Source organism: Cornus florida, unplaced genomic scaffold, assembly GCF_030987335.1.
Source record: "Cornus florida cultivar Cherokee Brave unplaced genomic scaffold, ASM3098733v1 CherokeeBrave_3.0.0_Hap2_Chr02, whole genome shotgun sequence".
NCBI classification, from domain to species: domain Eukaryota; kingdom Viridiplantae; phylum Streptophyta; class Magnoliopsida; order Cornales; family Cornaceae; genus Cornus; species Cornus florida.
Genome location: NW_026775572.1, coordinates 11,296,114 through 11,313,540, shown reverse-complemented (window position 1 = coordinate 11,313,540; position 17,427 = coordinate 11,296,114). Strand labels below are relative to the sequence as shown.

Below are 17,427 nucleotides of genomic sequence, written 5' to 3'. Positions count from 1 at the left end.
TACAAAATTAGGCCCAATTACAAAAGATAGCAAAAAGAAACATTTTTTTTTTCTACTCCAAGCTACGGCAAGGGTGGATTGTCGTCCGCTATTTCTTTTCCGTATCCTGAAAAATATTAAATAAAAAGGGGTGAGCAATTGCTTAGTAGGTGGTGCCTAAGACACACCCCTTGTAATCCCGTGAATCCAAACAATGAATAGGACAATAGGAATTAGGGTCATGTAAAGCCGGGTAAAAATACAATATTAATCTCAAGTTCAAAACAATTAAATGTCGTGCCATGCATGTCACTCCCCATTTTCAGAAAAACATCCGTCACTTCATAAACTGTCAATATAACCCGCCCTTTGGTGACTCCGCAGCGACACGAGAGAAGGATTAGCTACTGTCCCTGACCTTTGGTACCCCCACAGTGTCATTTTGGGCCTAGCTCAACCACACTAGGGCAATCTTCCTAGTTCCCCCTAGGCTATATTAACACACCAGCCCTTTAGTGACTCTGCGGCGATCGGGTTTCTCAAAACCACTTTCATAAAATTTCTTCCCAAAATCCCCTTTTTATTTTTATTCAAACACTTGCCCTTTTTATTCATGCCCAATGCCATGGAATGCATGTCACATTTTTCTCTAATAATATGAGCATAAAAGAAATTCATACTACACAATTTAACATGCTCTTTCATAACAACATCTAGAAGGTTAGTAGACATCATAGGCATGTAAATTAACATTTACGCATGCTTTTCACCTAAATTCATTAACACATATAGTCTTATATTTTCTAGCACAACAATCATGTTATTTTCAAGGCAATCAATTAAAGTAAAGCATGCTTTTCATATCAATTTAATTATTTCACATAATCATATGTTTCATCCACACAATTCTAGTTATTTTAAAAGATAATCAACACAAATTAACATATTAGGACATAAACCAAGTAAAATCAACTCAATAAGGTGCAAGATTGTGTGGATTAGGGACCCCTACCTCAAAAGCAATGAAAAGCCCCAAATTTCTTCCTCAACCCTAGAATTTAGAAGTCCCTCAAATGATGATCAAATTGAGATTAGTTCCGATCAACTCGTAGTTCTCGTCGTAAGCTTCGAATAGCCACAAACGGCTTCCAAAATTACCAAGGATTGAAGGAGGAAATCAAGATCTTAAGATTCATGGCCAAAAGAAAAAAAAAAAAAAAAAATTCAAGAAGAGGAAGTGAGAGAGAGTTACGGGAATGAGGAGGAAATGAGACCCAAATGGTCTCCTAAAAAGCTAAGGTGGGTCCCACCAACCAAATTTTATTTTCCTTTTTCTTTTCTTTATAATTCCCACCACATGTACACATAAAGACATATTTAATTTTAACACTTAAAACATAACTAATAAGAATAAAAATGATGCAAATAGACCCAATCAAAATACCCGTACGCAACAGTTCCGGTAGCGGGTCCCACACGGAACCGTCTGGCCCGAAAAACTGAAAAATGCCGAAAATTGGAAACATCACAGTACTCTTGATCTAACAACAAGCCACAAATTAAACTTCATATGTGGAATTGTTTGGGATTTTCGGACTAAATTGTGCCATGTAACTGTTCGCACAGTTTTTGGTCTTACGCCGGTCGATGGATTCTTGCGGCGTGTTAGAGTATTTGTATAAAACACTCAAAATTATGAATTAAACACCTGTTTATCCCTTTTCTGTGGCTGACTTCAAACGAATGTGTGGGAGAGAGAATAGTAAGAACTCCCAACAATGTTCTTTTTATGCCATGTTTGCAAGGACTTTTATAAAGTGTTAAAAGAAATAAAAATGCAATTAAAAATGCAATGTAAAGTAAATGACTAGCTGAATTAAAATGGACTGAAAAGTAAACTGGCCAAATTAAAATAGATTGAAAAGTAATGGTGTAATGGAATGAACAGGCCGAATTAAAGTGACATGAATCTGATCAAAGATTTGTCATTTGAATTCGTTTGCATAAAACAAATAATAAATTGTAAATAGCATAATTAAGTATTGCAAAAAGAATGATAAGTTATTGGAACTCATATTCTTCGAATGAAATTTGCCATTTGGAAAAAATAATTGAAGATAAGATGACGTTGATGAATTTTTGATTCATGCTGTTTTGTGGTTGGTGTTGGACAAATTGGAATGAATTACAATACTTCTATTTATAGAAGTTTTAATCAATTTATTTTCCTAATTTTTTGCTAGAAAATCTCTCCTTCCTTGATTTTCTCTCTTTTCAAAATCAAATTGGGTCAAAAACCCATGAGTACTCTGTTTCCTTGTACGCTTTATTTCAATTTCCAATTAAAACCTTCTTTTGATCTTTCATTATGTGGAAAACTTCCTTGTTTTAGTCAACTTCAATTGCTATATTTCAGCAACTTCCTTTTATAAACTTGGTAGCCGTGTTCTATCCCAAGTGGCCCATCATTTAGTGCCATGTCTAGGCCACTTGTCACAATCAGATTTGTCCATTTCTTGCTGCCAACCTTCTATACATGTCTTCAGAGCTTTCCTTCTTTCATCCAACTAAACTTTCTATTTTATAGGAATTTAGTTATTGAGTTTCATCCAAACTCTAGCCTTTTCCTTTCTGTTAATAGCCCATTTTGAAAAAAGTCAAATGTCAGTTGCTATATTTCAGCAACTACCATATCCATTAGGTGGCTGAAATATATCTTTTTATATTTGCTCAAGATATTTTCAAACGGGCCGATTCCCTTTACGCTATATTAGAAATACCTATTCACTCCTTATTAGTCCACGTCACCGCTGAGATGGCTGCCAAGTTTTGGTGCCAACAGTAACATGAGAAAGTTGACCTGCAAGATGATGAGAGGTATCTTTGTGGCTGTAAGTACCTGTTGATGAGGCAATCCAGAAAAGTTTGTCATTTCTAGATGAACATAGAAGAGGAAAATGTAGAAACTCTAGGATAGCCATAGTAAGACAGTGAGGGAAGGACCAAGAATTATACACAATAAAGGAATCCACTCTAGTGTCTTAATTGTATTCAGCCTTAATAAGGATTTGGAAAGAAAATCTTTTGCCTAAATGACCCACAAGAGACCAATTATCCATCCAAAAGGAAGTAAAAGATCCACTCCCAACGATGTGTTTGATGAAGAGCCTTGTATGTGGTTTAGTTAATTGATCTTCCTCCAACTCCATGCTTGTGTTGTAACTCCAATAAATCTTACAACTTTGGCGATGTCCAGGAACCATAGGCCTCACACTGCTCTTCTAATTCAAATGAAAACCTACGTATTTAGTTTGAGAATATGCTACATTCCCTAATTATTTTTATAGGGATAATTTTACTTACTTCCCTCGAGGTTAGGCCTTATTACAGGCAGTACCATTAACGTTTCAAAATATCACTCATTTACCTCAAATGTGGCCGGTGTTGGTTTCAGGTAGAAATTCATGTTAAATAACTAAAATACCCCTCTAGTATTATATTAATATGACATATTAGAGAATTTTCTATGAAATGACTATATTGCCCAAAAATAAATTTATACTTGTGTAATGATTAATATACATAACATATACACACCGCCGCCGCCCACTATAGCAACCATTTTCTCAGGCAACCTATTTTATTCCATGTAACCATTTTCTCCGACGATATTACCACTCACTTTTCCCTCTCTATCAGACACACCAGGTATACATACACATCTATATACATACACAGACAACTACCATATGTGGTGGCGCTGCGGTCACAACCACTACTATCATAATCATCACCACTGGCGGACACTTCCCCTCCAACAACCAACATGGCACTACCATCCACAAGTGAACCCAACCATGACAACCCAAAATAAGGAGACTGAGGAAGAAGAAAACTTAGTGGATCCAAGAATTTTTTAGAGAGAGAGAGTGTTTCAACTGGGTCAAACTTGTGTATATATATAGATATACAGATGTGTGGGAAAGGCAGGGCAGAGCAAAGCTATCATCTCCGGTTTAAACTTCACCGGTCTGAATATGAACATCCGCTGCCTCGACTTCGCCGACATAGATGTAAGCGTTGCAATATTCACCGCCGAAACTCCTGCTCGGATGCGAACTTAACCAGTCCTCGCTGGTGAAGCGGTTTGAGTTGCCAATCAACTGAGAGTTGCGAGACTTGTGAAACGACAACGGTGAAGTAGTCGCTCTTCTGGTACTTGTTGAGTTCGTCTCAGTTGTTGTCGCATGGCTGATGTTTCCGCAGAAGACGATGTTATTATTGATTTGGCTGATTGCGGAGTTCAGATCGATAAAGAAATAGGTATTGTTCTATGAGAATTTTTGGATTAGAGTGCAGCTGTGGATAGTGGAGCTAAGGAGGAGAGTTCCTCTGTCGGCGGTAAGGGGTTTCTATAAATTCCGGCGGCGAGATGCTTCATCGATTTCAGCAACGATTTGCCATAGTGACGACGATTTACAGCTATATATATAATAATAATAATAATAATAATAATAATAATAATAATATAGATTTAGGATGGACCAGTATATATATATTTATAGACCAGTATATATATATAGGATGGGCCAGTATATATATATATATATATATATATATATATATATATATATATTATGTACATACAAGAAAGCCGTGCTTGTAATAGGTGAGAGAGAGAGATTGAAATGTGTATACAAATTGTTTTGAGGGTATTTGAGTAATTTTGAGTTCAAAAGTAAGGGTGGAAATGTCTTTGTAATTATAGTAAGGGCAAATGTGACATTTTATACTAAAAATGGCTGATATTGTTATTGACCGGCTTTGACCGTCATTGGAAGGGGCAAAGTGTAATTATCCCTATTTTTATAAATCAAACGATCTTAACACTCTCTTCAGGTGTGTGTCGCGTCCGTGTTGGATGTGTACTTGACATGGAAGCACGTTTTCGAGAATTAGACATTTCTTGATATTTGAGAGAGTATTCAAGAATGTGGTTTAAAATTCTTTTAATTGGTTAGGCAAGAATAAGTGATTGATATTTCTAAGAAACATTTGGTATGCAGTGGAAGATTTTTTTTGCAATTATTTATTTTAAAACACGGAGTTTTAATTTTGAAGCATGTCATGGGTCAATAAAAAAAATAACATAATTTTATGATTGCAAGAAATTTGTCATTATGAACAGGCAAAATTAATATATGGAAAAAGGGACCAAAATTACATATATATGAATTTCATCTAACTATTACTATTATGTAAATAATGAATATACTGACCTTTTTAAGAGGTTACAAAATTAATTTTTGTGTATATAATTATAAGGAACGCTAAAGGCAGTCCTTTATATTGCCTAGATAGGATATATATACAGACCTTTCATAGTTAAAATTGGTTAGTTTTAAATACATTAATTAATTAATTTTTATTTTTATGGGACTCTACAAATATTATTTTTTTTTTAATAAAATACCCTTTAAATTATATATATTCTTTCTTCTCTCCCCTTTTTTAATCAATCCATATGAGAATGTGTGTGTGTATATATAAAACAACTAATGTTGTGTGAATGGATTCTAGCAAAAAAAAAAAAAAGTCATTCACAAGAGATTGATGGATGCTGAAAAATATAAAAGGGAAAAAGAAGCCAGGATGGATTCTGAGATTTTTTTATTTAAAAAAAAAAAAACAATATAAAACTAATGTTGTATATATATATATATTTTTTAAATCTCAGAATCCATTTTGTGTATGAATTATTTTCTCGCTCTTTTTTTACGTTTTTTCTTTTCGAATATTTTTCTAACTCTTTTATTTTTTCTTTCTATTTTCCCCTCAGAATCCATCTCTTGTATATAGATTATCCTATCTATCTTTGTTTTTTTTGTTTTTTTCTTGGGTAAAGTACAACAACACTCCCTTAGGTTTGCCAAAAGGACACATATGTGAAACTTACCTATTTTTTTAGACAAAGAGACCCCTTGAAGATTCAAAAATGGACAAAGACACCCCTGACATGAGAAATTGACAAAATACCCTTTGATAATAAATTGGACCAATCTACCCTCATGAACAATTTATGCATAAATAAAAAATAAAAAGCAATCTCTTCCCCTCCACCGTTCCACCGCCACCTGCCCACCATACAAAGCCACACACACACACACACACACACACACACATATATATATATATATACACACACAAACACACAGAGGGGTTCAAATTACATATATATACCCACAAATTTTTGTATAGTAAAACACAACAACTTAAAATCCAAACAATATGAAATTGGGTCTTTTGATTATGTGCTCAATTGGATACCTGCAATTTCCGACAACCACCCAGCTCTGTCATGTAACTGTGAATATCATCACAAAATCCAAATTCAACAACATGGGCATGAATTTTTTTCACCTGTGACACCATCAAGCCTCCCTACGTGGAGAGTAAGGATCTGAATAATGATAAAATCAACGAGTAAGGACGGTCAAATCAGGATGGTTGACACGGACTCTAAGACTGAAATTGCCGGTGAGGACCAAGCTCTGATGACGAAGCGGCCACGGATTGAACAGTAAGGCGAGGTTTCGAAGGTTCAGATGAGCATAACGAGCGTTGCCTGCAAGGCCAGGGAGGCTAAAGTGGCCATTGCCTCTGCCTTCCGACAAGCGGCGATGACGACGGTAAGCCGCCTCTCCTCCACCTTTGGCATTATCATCATCCTCCCCCTTTACATCAACGACTGGCCAACTCTAAATCCACGGCCTGCCTTCTATTCCCTCGACCCATAGAGCCCCAGATCCATTTTCGCCGTTAGACTCGCCTTAAAAAACGGCAAACTTGCCACTGCCCTCCATCGAGATCGTCTACGTTCTCGAACAGCTCCATATTATTGGCATCGTCTATCATGACCTTAAACTAGAGAACGACATCTCGTCGTCGTCGCCGCCTTGTGTGTGTGTGGATATATATATATATATATATATATATATATATATATATATATGTATGTATGTATGTATGTATCTCTCTATATATATGTGTGTGTGTACATATATAAAAAAGAAAAAATGGAAGGATGAAGGAGGAGAGAACAGAGGAGGAGAGAGAATGGTGCTTAGGGTAATTTGGTCATTTAATTATTTTAATATTTTATAATTAAATTTAATAAAATAGTGAAGGGTAAATGGACTTTTCACACGTTTTAAGGCTCTATTTGGATGATAAATTTTACAAGGGGGTGTGGCTGCCCAAAAATAAGCAAACTTTCACCTATTTGTCCTTATGGCAAACCTCAGGGGGTGTCTATGTACTTTACCCTTTTTCTTTTACAGAATCCATTCATACAACATCAATTATTTTATATATATGTATACACACACACACACACACATCTCCCATATGGATTGACTAAAAGATGAGAGAGAAGAAATGCTAGATAATTTTAAGTGGGAGGCGATATCCCACTCCGCTTTTCAACGTTTGCATTGCAATTAGTAAATTAAGTGGCAATTCTAACCTTCACTTTACAAGTAAATAATTATTACTTTTTAAATAACAAAACTATCCTTTTAGATTTCCTTTCCTTATCTCTAATATTTATTATTTTAGGTCTCTTGACAAAAAATTAATTGAATAAATTTTTTTTTTACCCGACCAAGAAATAAAAATTTACGTGGAATAAATTGACTCTTTTGGTCGGGCCAAAAAAATAAAAGTAACCATTAAAAAAATTATCTCTTTTGACATGAAAAAAAACTTTCATTTCTGTCATGAACCTCTATGCCCCAATCTGTAATCAGGGTCGAGTGCCCCATCTTTGGGATTTGCGATCCCCTGTAAGATCGATTTAGGATCATGGGATCCTTTTCTATCAGATAGGAAGGGCTGTTGCACAAAATGTATTTCTAAGTAATTGCCCAATAGATCCTATATCTATTTATATGAAGAAGAAATCATGTAACAAAGGGGATTCTTATTTGTACAAATGGTACTTCGAACTTGGAATGAGCTATGGTTGTTTAAGGATCCTTTCATACATTATGTTAGGTATCAAGGAAAATCAATTCTGGCTGCAAAGGGGACGCCTCTTTTGATGAATAAATGGAAATATTACTTTGTCAATTTTTGACCCGTGCTGTCCTGAATAGAGCGACAATAAAGGGTAAAACGGATATATAGATAGCTATATCTGCACGTGTTTAATAAATACAACCCTTCTTTCTTATACACTTCACAATCTAATATTCCTATGAAACCAAAGATATTGATATTTTGGTAGCATTCCGGGTAACTCCTCAACCTGGAGTTCCACCTAAAGAAGCGGGTTCTCCAAGCACATTGAAAATTCGTCCGAGAGTTGCCCCACCAACCGGAACACTTAGAGGAGCTCCCATATCAACCACTTCCATTCCTTTCATTAGACCATCCGTAGCACTTATAGCTATAGCTCTAACTCAGTGCTATTTTTACCCAAGGCTCTGCTACTTCAGGCCTTGTAACTGAAATACATCAATCCACCGGGTACAAAGTATGGAAAGGTGTCTATAATTTCCCTATCAGGACCTACCCCCTAACCTAGAGTAGCTAGGTGGGGAAGTAAAATTAATCCTTGTTCATGCATAGGCTTCTCTGGTATGAAATGAGCCACTTCAAATATGTTCATTGCTTTGGCCTAGAATACGATTAATCCGACTTGGGCTATATGAGCCCCTAAGAGTTTACTAGATAAATTGATAAGTAGCATTGAATAGACTGGGTATTCACTTTATCAATATCTCAAATCAATGATGGGTTCTGTTTGCCAACTAAATGGACACCCGAATTATAATTTATAAATCGAAAGATTTTTATTCTTTTAAACTACTATTTATGCTTATGTTGACCAAAAGACAAATGTTTCTTTGGATTTTAGTCATTATATCTATTCATGTAATAAGTGATGATCCAAGCTCACGTCTGATTAGCTAGTTGGTGAGGTAATAGCTTACCAAGGCGATGATCAGTAGCTGGTCCGAGAGGATGATCATCCACACTGGGATGTTGGCTAGGTAAGTGTCCTGTAGTAAGAGGAGTAGTTATGAACCCTATAAACCATCCCCATAGGGGTGGTGAAGGGAGGGCCCCAATTGTTAGAAAAAAAACCCATAACCCTTTGGGGTTATCCTACACTTGGAAGAATCGTCGAGATTAAAGGGGTCAAGTCAATGCAATATTTTTTAAGAAAAATTAAAAATGATGAATAAAACCTAAGGCAAAGGGTCGAGAAACTCAACGCCACTATTCTTGAACTACTTGAAGCCAGTCCGCATCTTCATAGACATATCTATTTCACCAAGCCTCTCTCCGAGACAGTGCCCAGATCGTTGCGCCTTTCGTGTGGGTCGGAACTTACCTAACAAGGAATTTCGCTACCTTAGGACCGTTACGGCTTGGAGGGAGATCTTTCATATCTTTCGAGATCCACCCTACAATATGGGGTAAAAAAAGCCAAAATAAGTGATTTTAGCCCTCCTTCCAGTACAGCTACCTTGTTACGACTTTAATCCAGTCACTAGCCCTGCCTTCGGCATCCCCCTCCTTACGGTTAAGGTAACGACTTCAAGCATGGCCAACTATTGGACCATTTGTATCTATATGCATTAGGATCCCAATTCATGGATCTCTCGATTCGAGAAATAAAAATAAGAGGAAGAATCCCTTCTAGAATCCTCTCATGGTACAATCCTCTTCCTGCCGAGCCCCCTTTCTCCTTAGTCCGCAGAGATAAAATGTAGGACTGGTGCCAACAGTTCATCACGGAAGAAATAACCCTTTTCTTCATGAGCGGAGTAGCCTGTAGATTATAACTAAGAACCTATTTATTGAATTATTGAGATAGAAAATTTAGGAAGAATTAGGTTGGAAGAAATTTCCTATCTTCCGTATCCCCCTTCCTTTCGAAATACAAAGATAGAAGGACCATGATTGGGAATTGTTTGATTGTCTTTCTCTGAGGAAGAGGCGAAATATAATCAACTTGAATTCGAGACTGCTATTCGAAATCTTAGTGAAACACTGGATTTTTTTCTATTATATTAGTATTATATTAGTATTAGTTAGTGATCCCGGCTTAGTGAGTCATTTCTTCCATGATGAACTGTTGGCACCAGTCCTATATTTTGTCTCTGTGGACCGAGGAGAAAGGGGGCTTGAATTTGATTCTCAAACTCATCCGGAGTTTAAGGCCTCCTAGCCTTTTTTGAATAATGTTGCAAAAAAATGGCTTTTTCTTGTGGTAGAAATTGCGAACTCATGGAATTTTTTGGGGATTCGTTCCTTGCTCCTGCGGCTGAGAAGCCTCAAGCTCGGCCCCAAAAAGATTCATTCTCTTCATAAAAAATAGGAGGTAGAACCAATAAAGATTTCTTTTTTCGATTCATCCCTGGAGTTGAATACCTCATTCAAGAATAATTGAAACTTTGACGAATAACTAATTGATTTCCTTTCTTTCAGTTATTCTTTTCCCTTTTCCTAGCCTATTAATAACAAAACGGATTTTTCCAATGTATAAAAGATGAGATCAGTAAATGGAAATTCACTGAAATTGAATCTTTGTGAGATCGTCAATATTGTACCAAGGGTGTCTTTAGAGTCTACCGAATCAGTATAGTTATGCCTTCGTTACCTTTTGGGAGGCTTACGCCCCATAGAAACTGTCTACCTGAGACTGTCCCTTGGCCCGTAGGTCATGACACAAGGTTAGAATTCTAGCTCTGTCATGTTGTTTGTATTTACTATTATCTAAAAATAATCAAGTTATTAATGACTGGGTGAAACTAAGAAATAACCCCTCATGTGCAAAATTATAGAAGATCTCCTTTAAGATCAAACAATTCCATCGAATTGAGTATGATTGTGCTACAAGATCTAGTGCATTGGAACCCATGGTTATGGACCCGAATCCATTAGTATGAAACATTAGACCAATTAAAAGAAGAAGTCAATTGAAAACTTTTGATTCATCATCTGTGACATCTACCCATACCGTGATTCCAACTAACGGATTCGTTGAACAACTCTTGGGTAAGCTTTTAATAATAAGAACTGTGAAAGAAAGATAAAGAATAACAAGAAAAAAAGAAGATAGAATTGAACAACCGTACGGGCATCTTTTGCGCATTGCATGTGGCTTTACAATATAGAATTGACATTTACCCTCAATCGAAAAAAGATAAAAAAAAATCGTATCTATCAGATCTAGATCGGTAAATGATCAAATTACCATCCTTTTTTTCGGAGAAGTTAAAAAATACTATGATGGTTTCGTTTTCAAAGGATTAAGGATCGCCGAAGTAATGTCTAAACCTAATAATTCAAAACAAAGATAAAGGATCCCCAGAACAAGGAAACGCCGTTTGAGTTGTCTCAATAACTGGATCAAAATGAAGAATTTAAATTATTTTTAGGGTAAAGTACAGCCACACCCCCGGAGGTTTGACAAAAGGACACTCAGATGAAACTTACCTATTTTTTGGACAAAGACACCCCCTAAAGATTCAAAAATAAACAAAGACACCCCTTTACATGATAAATTGACCAAATTACCCTTTGACCGTTTAGGAGACTTTTTTAACTTTACAATTTAATAAATTGGACCAATCTACCCTCATGAACAATTTATGCATAAAAAAAAAAGTGACCAAAAAAAAAAAAAAACTTTATACTGTTCACTTATTTATTTATTTATTTATAAATATCCCAACTTCTTAAAAATGTAGACATCTAAAATAATTTTTTGATTCAATACATATATTTCAAATAAATTATATTTTGTTATTACTTCTTTTCTTTTTCTTTTTTATTTTTAAATTAAGATGCTTAATTCTTTCATTTAAAATAATTAAACCAATCTTTTTTCCTTAAAAATAAAAAATGTGGTACCAGTATATCTTTATGCATCTTAAATTATATATCAAATATTATGCATTTCCCAACATAAAAGGGAAAAAAATAATAATAAAACAAAGGGAAAAAAAAAGAAGGAAAAAAAAAAAACAAAGGCATGCATAAAATTATACTGGTACCTATTTTCTTTTATGTTGGGAAATGCATAACATTTTATATATAATTTTAGATGCAAGGAAAAGAGATTAGTTTAATTTTTTTAGATGAAAGAATTAAGCATCTTAATTTAAAAATAAAAAAGAAAAAGAAAGGAAGTAATAACAAAATATAATTATTTGAAATAATATGTATTGAATCAAAAAATCATTTTAGACGTCTACATTTTTAAGAAGTTAGGACATTTATAAAGTAAATAACCAAAAAAAAAAAAAAAAAGTGAACAATATAAAGTTTTTTTTTTATGCATTAATTATTCATGATGATAGATTTATTCAATTTATCAACTTGTAAAGTTAAAAAAGTCTCCTAAACGGTTAAAGGGTAATTTGGTCAATTTTTCATGTAAAGGGGTGTCTTTGTCCTTTTTTGAACCTTCAGGGGGTGTCTTTGTCCAAAAAAACAGGTAAGTTTACTCTGAATGTCATTTTGCCAAACCTCAAGGGGTGTGGCTATACGTTACCCTTACTTTTAAATGAGACAAACAAAAAAGGGGTGAATTTCTTATTAGTTAGGTTATTTCTTATTGCTTAGGTATTTAGATTCAAAAAAAGGTTAAAAAGAAAAATTGGGTTGCGCCATATATATGAAAAGAGTATACAATAATGATGTATTTGACGAATCAAATACTATGGTCTCTGAAGAAATTATTATTTTTGTCAAGATCCCCAAAAGAAAAAGAAAAAGTATGAAAAGAAGAGAATTAAATATTTTTTTAATCTATATTGAATAAATTATCCCTTTTGATAAGACCCCCCTAAAAAAAAGGGTTATTTTTATTTAATAAATTTTTCTTTTGATAGGACCAAAAAAAATTATATAAAAAAACAGTTACCTTTTTGACTGGAAAAAAGTTAACTTTGTTGAATAAATATCTTTTTTAATTGTACCAAAAAAAAAAAAATAATAATAATAAATAAAAAATCATTATGGAATAAATTATTTCTTTTGACTATCAAAAATTAAATTATTAGTATGGAATAAATTATTTTCCTTGAGATGACCTCTCCAAAAAAACAAATAGAAAGGCAAAAAAAAATAATAAATAAAGTAAAGAAAGTTAAAAAACAGTTAAAGTTTTATAAAGAATAGTTGTGACATTATAAATTTAGGGGTAAAATAAAAACGTAAATATAGTGCAATTAGAGAAGAGTGGAGTGCAAATATGTCTACCTTACAAATTTATTTTTGTCTAAAATAATAATGTTTGTAGAGTTTTATAAAAATAAAAATTCAAGTAATTAATACATTTAAAATTAATCAATTGGAACACCAACTGTGAAAGGACAAGTGTGTAAGTAATTATAGACGGGATGTAAAAAATTATATAAATTATATAAATTGTGGCAAAAATATTGGTACACCACATTAAATAGGACAGTAAAGGAACCAACTTCCGATAAGGTTCCATGAGTAGTTCACTGAAGTGGTTTTACTTCTTATTGGATTCGACTGGAATTGGTCAAAGTCACGAGTCATCATCGTTTTCATCACGAGAAAAAGAAAATAAAGTTATTGGAATTACTTAGTCCAAATATGTCCAGCTTGTAGCGGACTGTCAAACGCGGAGGAAGAAAAATTGTATGGTGTGTCTTGCGTCCCCTTCTGCTTCAAGTCCCAAAAGCGACGAAAGCATATCGTCAAAAGAAGATGTTAGCAGTGTGAAAATGCTACTTATGATCTCCATGTCGACAAGCCCGAGTGAGAAACTAAGAATTTAGTTAACACGCTTTATAATTGCATTTTGAAAAAAAAAATTAATAATAATAACCCATAAGAAACTAGCACTAGAAAACAGAGAGTGTTTGACGGGTTGTGTACAACATTTTGGAATTAAAGAATTATTAAAAATAAAATAATATCATAGGTGTTTAGCCATTCACACACTTGTCACATTTCTTCATAATTTAATTATACTAATAATTAGAAATGTTTAGAAACAGATCAAATAAAAATTAAAAATACTTCAGCAAGCTTTTCCTTACTGGTATATGTGAAGACGATTACATAATTACAAGATTACTTGTGATTAGTGAATTACGAGACATTTTAAAAGATTCAACACAAATATTATTTAAAAAAAATAAAAAGATAAAAAAGTATGGACTCATTCAAACTCTGAATAAGGACAAATATTAAACATAAAATAATGTTGGAACTATAACCAGATGGGTACAGGTACACAGAGTTTTAAAAATGCCAACATTGCTTGCCAGATAAAAGTAGGTCGGCAAGAGTTAAGATTTCCTCCCAATCAAAAACTGACATAACATAAGTTGCATTGAAAGAAGCTTGACCTCGTTCACTTACTAAAAGTTTTTAACTGACATAACGAGTTTTCCATGACGTGGCGGTCAAACCGCAATAATAGACTTCATTATCTGTTTCTTTCCATCCTATTATGCTCTCAATCCTCTCTGCATTTTCCCATATTCACACACAGCTGCACTGCCTGTCAATTTTCCGCTTCTTTCTCTGCATTTCCATCTGTCCAAACGCGTTCTTCACAGGGAAAATCCTCCTAGACTGGACCCATCAATCTCCGATCATTCTCCATATATTCAGCACTCTCTCTCTCTCAATTTTTACCCTAACTACACAAAAACACCATAGTTATCCATGGTGGTGAAAACCACCACCATGCGGTGGCTCTCAGATATTGGCCTTCGCAGCGGCAAAAAAACCACCAAGGCCCCCCTCGGAATCCTCTCATTCGAGACCGCGAAAACAATGTCAATAATAATCTCTCTCTACAAATCTCTGTCGGATCACGAAATGCTCAAGCTGAGAAATGTGATCTTGAAATCTGAAGGCGTCCTTTATTTGAATTCCAATGATGAAGACTTCCTTTTGAACCTGACGTGCGCAGAGAGACTCGAGGATCTAGATAAAGCTGCAACCTTTTTGGCTCGATTGGGCCAAAAATGCTCTAATTTGTCTCTAAATCGCTTCGACGTTCTATACACCGATCTCAAATTGGGTGTCTTGGATGTTGGAAAACTAGAATATGCGTCGAAAAAAGCTGAGAAAAAGATCCAAAAGATGGAGAATTTGATATTGGCCACGTCTAATCTGTATTCAGCATTGGAGGCTCTCACCGAATTGGAGATAACAGAACGAAAGTTGAGTCAATGGAAGAAGAGCAGTCACGTAATGCAGTCCCAAAAGACGAATTTTGATCTTTTCAATCAGAAGATCTCTTTCCAAAGAAGACAAGTCCATAATTTCAGAGAAACTTCCCTGTGGAACCAGAGTTTTGACAAGAGTGTTGGCCTAATGGCTCCAATCCTCTTCATCGTCTACAGCCGAATTTGCAGCCTCTTCGGCCCCTATATTCCGATTCTCCCTCGCGTTTCATTAAGTACAATAATGTCTTCCCATCCCAGAGAGATTAGCAAAATTCAGCCTGAGTCTTGCCTCATCAAACAAATAAGTCGGTCAGGACCGATGCCAACAACCTCCAGACCGAATTTTGTGAGGTTTTATAGCCGAAAATCGATTTGTTTTTCGCCAGAAGGGTCATCTTTTGGTGCAAACAATAACAGGGTGTTTCATGCGGCGGGGACCTCCACTGTGGGAGGTTCTGGCCTCGCCACACGTTATGCCAACGTGATTATTCTGGCGGAGAAGTACTTGGACACTGCAATGACAATAGATGATGATGCGCGGGAGGATTTGTATATGTCATTGCCTGAGAGCTTGAAAACCCTGGTTCGGTCGAAGCTGAGCAGGAATGTGAGGAATGCGGACGATGACTTCCTGGCCGAGGGGTGGAGGGGGGCGCTGGCCGAGATAATGGGGTGGCTTGCGCCCATGGCACATGATACCTTGAAGTGGCAAATGGAGAGGAGCTTTGGGAAGATGAGTTTTAATACGAGTCCGTCCGTGTTGTTGCTGCAGACTCTACATTTTTCGGATAAGGAGAAGACTGAAGCAGCCATTGCTGAGGTGTTGGTGGGGTTGAGTTGTATATATTGGTGCGAGAATCGCCTGTGGTATGATGGGTGATAGCTAGATACTAAAGAGATGATAAATTAGTTTCAGGTTTGAGTTCTAGGATTGAAATTCATATGTTTGAAACTGATAGGTGGTTTTTTTTTTTTGGGCTGGGGAAAGAAAATCTCAATCAAACAAGAGAAATTTAATTTAGTTTTAATTTTTTAATTTTTTTTTATGTTGGTGAGATAAAAATCATTGTTGTTTTTTTGGTGTTACATATTTCATGGTTTACAGAAATCAATAGAAAGAAGTTTATTTGAAAGAAAGTCATTGTTTTTCAGAGAATTGTAAGTTCTCATTTGTTTTTACAAATTTACTGTTGACCATTTCAGACTTGCAGGAATACTTTTAAGTTTTTACAGTTTTAACAAGCAGCACCCTTGGGCATGAAATTACGTATGCCCAACCAATGAAATTACACCATCCAATGAAATCTGTCTTATCTACTCATAAAAAATATGCTCACTAAACTGGAATGCATTATGCATTTTCTTTGAGTCGACTTTATCAATGATACGTCACCTTTGGTTGCATTGTTCGAGGTATGCTTACAGCTTATATACACTGCTTTCTGTTCATCCTAATGAATTGTTATAATCCTTCATTTACCATCGAAAAATGAAATGTTACATAGAAATATTTCTCTTTTCTTAATTCCCTTTATTGACTGGCAAAAATAGCAAACGATTGAAGCAAATGTCTTCATTTAGATGATATATGTTAGTCACTCCGACCTTGGTTTGGTGGCGAAGGACACAAGTTTTAATTAATTTTGAATGGTCCACCGGATTTAGTTTGTCTCTCCTTAAAGCTCAAGAACCAGAGGTACAAAGCCTATAGAACAGATCCTCTCCAAGTAAGGTTGTGTGACATTTTGTGTTCACTTTGTCTTATAATTTGAGCATTTCTGTTAGTATTTTTCCATGTGGGGAGACTTTTGTGCAAATGTCAGTTTTCAATGGGTGGGTGGGGAAAATTGGGTCGGTTTGGGCGGTCATTGTGACGGTCCTGATTTTTAGGCCAGTGCGTCCTGTGATGAACCGAACGTAGATTCAATAACGAATCTAGAATGTGGAAGCAAAAAACAAAACAACGGTCTCCCAAGGCACGACACACCTCTAGGACACTTTGATGACCTTCCATGAGGTCGTGTAACTCAATGAGAACTGACACGAAAGCAAAAGATCGGAAAAATAACAATTAAACCCCCAGGGGCAAAATAGTCATTTTACATAGAAATGACGTCCCTAGAATGTATATCATTCCCGAAACACATCCGTGGGAAGTCACGGAACTCAAAAGAAAGTAGCGGAAGCGGAAAGTAAGAAAAACCAGACAAAA

The 17,427-nt window shown here is 35.3% G+C and overlaps 1 protein-coding gene across 1 annotated transcript; it reads left to right on the top strand.

Annotated features, from left to right (window-relative positions):
• The first annotated feature begins 14,534 nt into the window (after window positions 1-14,534).
• LOC132293586 (uncharacterized) lies at window positions 14,535-16,509 on the top strand. Its single transcript, XM_059791122.1, has one exon. The coding sequence runs from the start codon at window positions 14,707-14,709 to the stop codon at window positions 16,093-16,095; it is 1,389 nt and encodes a 462-aa protein (XP_059647105.1). The 5' UTR covers window positions 14,535-14,706; the 3' UTR covers window positions 16,096-16,509.
• The last annotated feature ends 918 nt before the right edge of the window (window positions 16,510-17,427 follow it).